The 10,536-nt window shown below is 39.3% G+C and overlaps 1 protein-coding gene across 1 annotated transcript in view; it reads left to right on the top strand.

Annotated features, from left to right (window-relative positions):
• The window catches only part of CERS6 (ceramide synthase 6), a 110,893-nt gene that overhangs the window by 11,393 nt on the left and 88,964 nt on the right, over nt 1-10,536 (top strand). The window contains exons 2-3 of the mRNA XM_009274999.1: nt 5,757-5,862; nt 8,348-8,478. Of these exons, the coding sequence (XP_009273274.1) occupies nt 5,757-5,862; nt 8,348-8,478 (237 nt within the window). The remainder of the gene's footprint in view (nt 1-5,756; nt 5,863-8,347; nt 8,479-10,536) is intronic.

The raw sequence follows: 10,536 nt of genomic DNA, 5'->3' as shown, positions 1-10,536 counted from the left end.
GTCACTTGTTTCAGTGTACGTAGTTTGAAAGTTTTAAATTAAAAATTTATCAGATTTCAGAAACCTTGACATACAACAACATTTAAAACATACTGCATGTGAATGGCAGAACAGCTTATTAAATCTGATAGGGGAAGGCGATTAAAAAAAAAAAAATTCTAAGTTTATTTTGTTGGCAGTTATTCCTGGGTTTGGGGCCTAGTAAGACTTCTTGCAGCTCTGTCCCTCATGATGCTGACTTATTTTAGGTATGCCAGTTTTAAATGCAGGAGTGTAAAACACCCCTTTTCATCTACATCAAAGAACCTCATCTTGATTTAGGTTCTCTTGAATGGATAATCTTGTCCTTATCCTTTTGTAAAAATAATTGGACATGAGTTCAATAGCTTTTATTGCATATTATATTAGGACAGTATAGTAAAATCAAGGATCAGATAGTAAGTTGTTACCCTCCCGCAGTAGGGGGAGGGGGGGAATCTATAGCAGACTTTTTTGTTCATTCAGTCTATTGCTTCCCCGTTCCTGGGCCCCTTTCTCATCAGCTCATGGGGTTTGTGTTTGGGAGAGGCGAGAGAGTTGTGGGGTCTTGGGTTGGGGTGTTGTGGGTTCCCCCACCCCCCTTCTTTTGCTTATTTACCTCAGTAAAAATGGAGGAAGGAGTTATGGTTTTCAATTTCTGGATTCTTGCTGTCTTGTTCTAGAGAGAATTTTGGTGAAACGAAGTGAGTTTCTAAATAGAGCAGAAACATTTGACAAATAAGCATTGCAAAGTAGTACAATTTTATCACTTCAAAGGGCTTGGGAAGGAATCCAAGCCTGCTTTGAACTGGTTAACGTGTATCGCTTGCCAGCTAACATTGTCAATTATTTTAAGACTGATATTTCTTAAATTGAAAATTTAGGACAAGCCATTGAATATTTTTTTAATATCTCTCCATACATTAAAAAACCAGCATATTTCATTACATGAATCAAATATTCATTAGCCCTGTCAGCTTAATGTGTTGTGTCTTTTGGGGTTTTTTTGGCCCTGTTTGGAAAGCCTTAATTCTTGCAGACCTTTTAGTCTGTTTAAAAAACCTGTAATCCCTATTTACCTGTTGTGGGCTCTGTGGTGGTTTGAGCATCTTCAAAGCTGCTGAGAAGCTGTCAAACATGGATTTGCTAAAGGGCAGCCACTGTGGTCAGCTCAGAAATGGCAGATGACCTGCTGGTATGGAAACACTACATTCATGTGCTGTAGGAGGGCCCTACAGGCATATTTCCAGTGCCCCAGATGACTAAAGAGTTGCTATATATTAGTTTCTGACCGGATTCAGGGCAAAGATTACATGTCGCGAGTAAGGCTGTTTGATTTGTAGTAAAATCCAGAGAATGACAAAAAAAAAGGATCCTTTACTTTTCCCTTCCTCCTTCATGTGATACTTGAAAAAAATTTATTTAATGCAGACTTTGCTAGTGCTAATGAACATCAGCCTCCAAGGATTATGAGAGTCAATGCTAACATTTCTAGTTAATTCTGGGATTAAAATCTTGTAATGTGTCAAGATGAAAAGCAGCAAACTGAAAGGGTTACATGGTGATTAATTAGTAAGGCTCAAATAGCCAGTAAAGGAGAACAGAAAGAGCTCTGAGTCAGTGGGGACACTTTCCTTACTCTTAGAGGTTAGTTTATCAGTGATGCTGCAGTTACGTTTCCAGTTGATGTGCCCAGGATGGTTTGTGCTCATTGCGGATCTGACCTATTCGTATTTCTAAAGAGAAACTTTTACAGGGCGTGGAGTGCCCAGGAAGTGGAACCAGCATATTTTTAAGCTGTATTTTATGAACGTGAGGAATTAAGACATCTAGTGTGGAGCGGTGGGAATGGCTTCTGAAGAGTGCAGGTTTGGGGTTTTGTTTTCCTTGGGGTTGATGGCTGGGTGGGATCCTCGTCTCCCTCTACGCAGCACTGTGCCCGCTGCGATCACTGCAAAGAGCAAGTGGTGCCCAACTGGTGTTTACCTTCCTCCACCAGGGCAAAGTTAATTTTTCGTTGGTGGTCTTTTGGTTTGGTTTTGTTTTTTTTTTTAAACTTCTCCTTTTTCTACTTACTCATCTGTTGTAATAGCGGCTGACTTTGTCTAGCTGGCATTTGTTAAGGGGCAAGTGGGAAACCCAAAATGGTACTTGTTCCTGGTCAAATTTACATACTTCTGGTAAAATGGTGCTTCTTTTTATGCTCTAGGGGAGGTGGGGGATCATTTTGCAATGGCTCCTTTGTAGAGAAAAACTGATCTCTGATTTTTGGGGTGGAGTATGAGGCCTTGCTGTCACTGTTGTAAATAATCGATTTGAGAAAAACAGACAGGATTCAAAATGCAAATCAGTGCCTGCCTTCAGGCAGTACAGGACGCTCAGAAACGCTTGTTGTCTTCAGCCACACGGTGTGGTGTTTATGGGCCTGCAAAGGCTGAGTGCTTTCCACTCGGATGCTGTGCAGTAACCCACGTTATCAGAACTGGCTGGCTGTGGGCTTTTGGGTCAGTTTTGTTTTTAACGTGGCTTTAGATTGTGAATGAGGAAGCTGCCTATAAAAAGGTACTTGAATTCTGAGTTTAATTCCCTTGTTTATGTTGGTCTTTCATTTCTAGATCCAGAATAGATGGGGCTGCATTCGGCAAAAAATGCTTGTCTCTTAATTTCTCTGTAATTGAATGCTAGCTTTCAATTCAGCTGTACTGGAATCCATTGAAAAAGAGATATTAGTGTGGCGTTTGTTCAGATTTACATGTTTTAAAGAGAAAAGCTGTCAATATACTCAATTCTGCTCTCCTTACTCTTTCACAATAGTTCTTCCCTCTTAGTTGTGGTGCCTTATGCAATAAATAGTCCCATGGGTTTCACTAAGACTGCTTGGGGAGTTGAATACCACAGCATTAGCAGAAATGGAAAAAATGAATAGTGCTCTTAAATTATTATGGAAAACTATCAGTGAGAATTATGTTAATGATGCTTTTTATGTCACCTGGTGTGACATTTGGGATCCTATTGATTAAGTTCTACTTTAAAATTCTATTTTAACCTTGAAAAACAATTTTTATACTGCAAAGTATAGCTTGAACTTGTTAAATTTTTGTATGAAAAGTAAAAAATAGCTCTTAAATTTTACCAGTTGCACCAAAGGCAATCACATGGACATGGCTCATGCACACTTAAATTGGTGGTCAGACCTGCTCAGTGTTGCAGGCATATAAAATATTTCTGTTAAAATTGCTTTATTTCCCTTGAGTGTCCTACTAGGAATTAACAGTCCCTTGAGGGGGATTTTTTTAAAGCTTTCTTTCAAAAGTGGAGAAAGACCACAAGAGCATATCAGGAGAGACACCTCTGTGGGTTTTTTAAACTTTCGCTATCCCTTCTTCCCAGACATAGCTGGCCAAGATCATCCTGTGTTTCGCAGCTGTGTACCCTGTACACGTCCTAACTGCACTTTGCTGTCCTTGTGGATGAGCTCTGGTTTGGGTCACGTACCCATTCCTCCAGTGCATGTGAAAAACATAAGCAGCAAAGGAAGAAAAATTTATATTGCTGTTTAGAAAATACCAGATTGAAGCAGAAAATATGTTTCATTTTAGGTAATGGGTATAACATCAATATTACAATTCTCTTCTCTTTTTAAAATCTAGACAAACACTATATCTGTGCTTTGTTCTGGATTTATCTAGGCTGTTCATTAGCAAGACGTCATTTTAAGAATGGCATTTAAGCAAACCTGCCTGGTTTGCTTAGATTAAAATGAAGATCAGCTCAGCATGAAGCTTGTTGGAATTGCTCCTTGTGGAATTTTTCTAGCTGGGACTTTTTAATCTGCTTTTGACTTTACCAAATTAATTTTTTTTTTCTTTTAAATTAGCACGTTTAGGGAACTGCCTTTCTATTGGAGTTATATCATGGCTATCTCATTCCTTCACTCAGCAGAAGGAGAAAAGCAAAACAGAAGTTGAAAGATGTATGTGTGTAAAACAAACAAACAAAAGCCCCCAAACAAAAAACCACACACCCCAAACAAACAAACAACAACAACATAAAAACCCCCACCAAATCAAGCCTTACTTCAGAGGAGACTGACTTTGCAAGTCCGTGTTGAACTAGAGAATACAATTACCTATTCTTCTTTTGTCACCTTATACTTCAACTAATATACAAGTTTCCAATGTAGCTAGATTACAGTGTATTTACATATAACATGTACAGAGCTTATGCTTCTGTTTCAGGAGCAGAAAACTGGACTGCTTTCTGCTTGAGCTCAGCAGTGAAACTGGTATTGTCAAAGCTCTTAACCCTAAAGCAGGGAATTTACACCTGATGCAGTGACACTGATTTGGTTAATGCTAGGGAGCTAGCAGTATGGTTGCAATCTGCAGCCAATCCAGATTGTGACCAAGCTTTTACAGAGTGTAATAAGTTGTTGGCTTTTTTTTTTCTCTTATAACATACAAGGATCAGACTGAGTTCACTGATACACTGCATGTGTCTTTGGATATATGACTTTCCACCCCCCTTGCAAATAGTCACAAAAATGATTTCAGGCTATAGGATTGGCTTTCATATGGGAATGGTATCAACGTATCAAGAATTTTTCCTTGGGAAAACAAGGTGGTCTGGCATCACCTGTCTTTCTTACAAAATACTATTGCTGTAACCATTGTAGCATTGCTTAGGACTTAATTCTCTTTAATCAGCTGTGTTGTCTTAAACATGGCAGAAACAGTAGTTGTAGCTCAAAACGGTGCTTAAAATGGAGTTTGCATGTGGATAAGAATTCCGTGATTTTTTAAGAGCTTGTAGTCATTCAGCTGGATAAACGTGGAACTACTTCTTACCTACTGAGTGTTGTTTTGGTCCCTGCTGACAAATGAAGTCTTAGGAAACAGAAATCTTTTAAATGAAATCAAGAGTTACATAGTTCAAAGATGGTGAAGTTCATACTGTTCATATATGAATGTGATTCCTATACAGACTTTGTACCTTTCATGGGGATTCCAGGGTTGGACTCATAGTTACAAATAATTTAGTTTTTAATGAGTGGAATGGTCATCTTTGAGTGTATGTAATGTAAGTTATATAATTCATCTCTAAAACGTATCAGAGACACCCAGTTTATAAACTGGATGAACTTATGGATTGGTGTTTGGATCTGTGACAGCTTCGTATTTTAGCAGAAGAGTTTGGAGGAAGAGCAAAGTCTTTGAGGCATGGCTCAACGCTGTTTAAACTTTATGGTTTAGAAAATTGTATTGACTGGGTAGCTTCAATGCTTGCTGCCTTTAAGGACTTTGTTTGAATTTCCACTGTGCAAAAGGAGTCCTGAGGCAGTAGCTACTCTGGAAACTGATTTATGAAAAAGGCTCTGTTTAGAGGAGAATATTATGTGCTCCTCATCTCTGCAAGCTGCCCTGCTCTTTTCATTAGTTGGTGCTTCTCTAGGAGGAATTCCTCTCATGCTTTTGTTCTATCCTTTTTTTTCACAACATGAAAGAAAATCCTCTGTTTCATGTGCTCCACAGAGTTCCTTTCATCCTTCAAAGTGATGTTACAGGCGACTACATTGCAAAATAAGTATGAGCTTGCTTTTGAGCTGTAAGGCTAACTATTGTTTTTGCTGCCAGGGTTATAATGTTTGTGCATTTACCACATCATTGATTGATAACAGTAGTGAAGTAAATAACTGAAGGATTTCACTTGTTTTCTTTTTTCACTCCTGTTTCTCACAGGTTCATTGCTAAACCATGTGCCTTAGGCCATAAAGTCCAAGCCAACGGACCACAGAAAGCTCAACCTAATGCTATCCTGGAAAAAGTTTTCACAGCTATTACAAAGGTAGAGTATTTAACTAAAATATTTACCTTTATAAAGTGGGATATGGGACTATCAACTGTGTCTGAAAAAACAAAGCCAACTGCTAAATGGAGTGCTGCATTTTTACAGCTAAAATCAGAGCATGCAAATGTCAAGGTTGTCATTGGCATGCCAGCTTGAGCAGTTGTGCATTCCTTCGTGACGTCTCCTGTAAGCTTTTAATCAAAAGAAGTTGTTACAGAAACACTTTGTACATGCCATATGGCCACCTACTTTTTTTTTCTTCTTATCTTTTAGAAATTTCCACAAAATCATTGGGCTTTTTTTGAAAAAAAAGAGCAAATTGTGAGCCTGTGAGATTGGCCTTACTGTGTTTTCCATGAAACTTCAAAGCTGCTCCTCCTAGGGGAACTGCCTGAGCACAGGACCCTGGTGACTTGCTGGTGTCCCAGCTGTTTATGTTGTGATGAATGTCCTTTGAAACTTGGGGCGGGTGGGAGAAGCTAGAAAAGTGGGTGAAACTGACCAAATAATGTTTTAGAGCTTGCAGATTTTTTTTTGTACAATACAAGTTGTCCCCCACCACTTATGTCTCTGTGTCTACAGCTCTCGCTGTATGACACCTCAACTAAACCTCGACGTCATCCTGTCCATGCTTTTGAAGCATCCTGAGCTTTCTCGTAACAGTGAGCAGTGATCAGGTGTCCTTTAGCGTCTCCTGAAGACCTCAGTGGTCAGCCACTTTGTAACGGAAAGGCTTGTGAAGGCCTGAAGGATGAAGCCACTGTGCTGCAGGAACTTCCCCGTCCCACGTCGGCTCCAGGCTGCAGCTGGGCACGCCACAGCAAAGGCATCAGCCTAAACTTCAGAGAGTATTAGAGTCATAGAGGGCAAAACTGGGTTCAGTGTCAGGGACAGTGAAATATGCCATGGATCTGTCTTGCTTCTGTGTCCTACCCTATCCTGAGATTACCATGGCACTTGGTGTGTTTTTTGTCCTGTTTTCAGAGAGGGAATTGCACATAACTTGTTTCTAAAAGCTACAGCACATGTGCTCTCACCCAGACTCAGCTGGAGGAATAATGTTGGGGTTTTTTTTTTATTTTTATTTTTCCTTGCAGAATCTGCTAGTCCAACACAGGGCCTGAGTGTGTTAAGTGATTTAACTAAGGCCTGTGAGTCATGGTAGGAGCTGGCACACATGGCTCCCAGCACCCAGTGCACAGAGACAAGTGGGAAAAGCTCCAAAAGAAAGTATCTACTTTCCTACAAGAGTTTGGTAGGGTGTCTGGTAGCTGCTCTCAAAGAAACTGTCCAATTTAGCTAGCTGCCTCTTTTGAGTCATGTGCAGCAGTTCTCTCTAGTCAAGTTCCCAAGAGCTGCATCAATCATTTGATTTTTCTAAAGTTACAGAGAATGGCTTTTCTTAATCTTCCATTGAAAAACTAGTGGCTACTTTGGTTGACTAAAAGACTTTTTTTTTTTGAGATGGATAGCAAATACTTCACCCTTCTCTTGTCTCATCCTTTCCCTTCCCTTTCCTTCCTGTCTTTTCCTGGAGGCTGATAGATGAAACTTCAGCGTGATGAAAGCTTTGCTGTTTTACCTCTTGCAACATTTAAAGAAGTCTTTATCGTGGCAGCTCTCATATCTCATTCAATGTATGTAACTGGCTTGCAGAAATAAAGCTAAAGCTTCAGAAAACAGATTGTCCAAAAGCTTTTTCTATTTCTTTAAAAAAGAATGTTATCAGGAGAAATATATAAATAGTCCTCATGCAGTACTGTACGTGTAGAATTGCTGCATGATCGGAAACGTGGCCTGTACTGCTCTTCTATCCATATAGCAGTCAAATTAAGGACAGATTCATTTTCTTTTGCCTTACCTCTGCACTGGTTTGCAGCTGCTTTAATGGAATGAGAGTTCCACATTTGTTGCTTTGGAGAATAATTGTGTGTAGCTAATTTTACAGAAAAAAATTCTCTCTCCTTGTCGTCAAGGTGATTTCCTTTTGAAGTTGTCACTTTGTTTAATGACCTCATTTTTTAACATTAACATGCACAAACATGGGATATATCTTCTTTCCATGTCAGTCAAACAAAGATCCTGATGCAGGAGGATGGAACAGGCATAGCGTGTGGCAGGCAGGGTAGTGTTTGTAAGCCCCGCTGCTCGAGAAATGCATGGCATTTTATCCCTACTTGTCATTGCTTTCCAAGTTTCAAGCAAAATTTCACCCCATTGTTCTCTTTAAGTTTCTTATTAGTAATAACCTGCGTGCAATATTACAGCATATGTCCTTCTAGATTAATAACAGTCACTGTAAACGTATTTTGATGTGGATCTGCCAGCACAGATTTCTGTGAAAGTAATTTTATTTCTATGTATCCATGTGTCTGACAGGCAGCCTCTAAGACATCGAGAGGTGATTACAGTGGTTCTAAATTTGAAGTGGAGTTACTGCAGTTGGACAAACAAATAATTTTTATCCTTCTCTGTTCTGTAGCATCCAGATGTGAAGAGGCTGGAGGGCCTCTCCAAGCAGCTGGACTGGGATGTACGCAGCATTCAACATTGGTTTCGACAAAGACGCAACCAGGAAAAGCCCAGCACTCTTACGAAGTTCTGTGAGAGCATGTAAGGATGTGTGTTCTTTTCTTGAGTCTTGTTGACCCTGTGTCCTCATCAGTTTTCCCCTTTGTTCTTCACTTTTTTTTTTTTAAACCCCTTCTTTGTTTTTTCTCATCCCAGGCTTGTCCCCTTTACTAGCCCATTTCCTTGGAGGCACTGAACTCTGAGGAGCTAAAGGCTCCTACGCTTTCTTTAGGAAGTTATTTTTCACCTGCCAGGGTTTACTTCTGAGGAATCTTTTCCAGCACGCAGCTGCTCTTCAAACTGGGTATCTACATAAAGTTCGTTTTTCTAATTAGACTCCATTGTTTTTAGTATCTGAGTTACATTTCCATGCCAGCTGGATTTAACATATTAATACATAATCTGCATTGAAAGAGCATGGAAAATTAAATCTACTTAAAATATTTACATGTTTCTCTTAAAGGAGGACTGGTAGGCATTGAATTCATAGCAAAACACAAAGAACAACACTAGTTTATTTGAAAGACTCATTAATTCCAAGACTCAGCCCTCTAGCACTGCTGGATGTTGTTCCTTTGATGTGGAAGGTCATGCATTTAAGGCAAATTTTACATGCTCCAAATCAAGAGACTTGGCAACTATTGCTGAGGCCGTAAACAAGTACTGGCTTTATTACACCCTTTTGGTCAAGTAGTTGTGTTATTGCTGGCTTAAAACTCTAGTTAGACTTTTTGTTAGCTGGGAAAGAAGCGTTAGGTAGAAATGTCAGCAGAAACAGAGGAAGCCTATTTAAGTTAGAAAGCAAATCTTAGTTAATCTTGTTTTCAAGGTGTTTTTTTTTTTTAATTCCTAACAATTCTTAAATGATTTCTTTAAGAAATTGCAAGTAAAGAAATCACAAAAACACTGCAGACCAGCCAGAGGGAGGGTGGGGGTGTGTGTGTGTGTATATATAAAAAACCCCCAACCTGTGGAGTATACTGTTGCATCATTCAGGCAGATTTCCTAAATATATTTCATGCTTTTTCCTTTTGTAGGTTTCCTAAATATTTTCCTTAAACTTTTATTTTCCTGTGGAGACATACAGGAAGGTTCATAATATGGTCCTGAATAAACAATGTATTAAGGCATTTTTTTCTAAAGCCAAACCATAGATCAAATGTTATTTGAGTAGCAACTGATACTTAGTTTCAACTAAGGACTGAATAGGAGAGCAATTAGCAGAGTTACTGTTAAGCATATTGTCTCTCTAGCTCAGAGAATTAGATTCCTTTTTTTTATTTTAGAAGAAGAAAGATAAATTGTCTAAAGATGATTGCCCTTTAATAAACAGAGGAACTTAACTATCAGAATGCTTAAGTCCTTTCCTTGGTACAGCTAAAATCCACCCTACTTAATATTTAATAAAGCCAGGCAGGGTGAGATTATGGATAAACCTAGTCATCCTGTTGCCAACAGCTGGTGGTCTTAGAGTTACTAATTTTTGAGATCAGTGAAGAACAACCTGTTTTCTACAAGGGTTGTAGCTGTTAATGTATACACTTGTGTGCTTAACTTGTACGAGAGACTGTGGAATCTTGGAAAAAAATTAAAACTGTATTACTGTTAGAACTAGCATATTTGGGCAGTATATTTTTCTGCTTCTGTAACTCAGGTCAAAGACTTCACTCTCTTGCATTACTGCCAGCACATCTGGGCTGACCTAGAGGTAGAAAAAACTTAAACGTACCATGAAATACGGACACAGATAGGAAAGTTATGGGTGCTGAACTTGCTCCTTTGTGGCATACATTATGGAAAAAGCGTGCAGATAGAGTTATAGAATCATTTAGGTTGGAGAAGACCTTTAAGATCATCAAGTCCAACCATTAACCTAGCACTGCCAAGTCTACCACTAAACCATGTCCCTGAGCACCACATCTACACGTCTTTTAAATACCTCCAGGCATGCTGACTCAACCATTTCCCTGGGCAGCCTGTTCCAATGCTTGACAACCCTTTCAGTGAAGAAATGTTTCCTCATATCCAATCTAAACCTCCCCTGGCGCAACTTGAGGCCATTTCCTCTTGTCCTATCGCTTGTTACTTGGGAGAAGAGAC

Source organism: Aptenodytes forsteri, unplaced genomic scaffold, assembly GCF_000699145.1.
Source record: "Aptenodytes forsteri isolate BGI_AS27 unplaced genomic scaffold, ASM69914v1 Scaffold255, whole genome shotgun sequence".
Taxonomy (NCBI): domain Eukaryota; kingdom Metazoa; phylum Chordata; class Aves; order Sphenisciformes; family Spheniscidae; genus Aptenodytes; species Aptenodytes forsteri.
The sequence above is the reverse complement of the archived record's forward strand: the minus strand, read 5'-3'. Positions and strand labels throughout refer to the sequence as shown.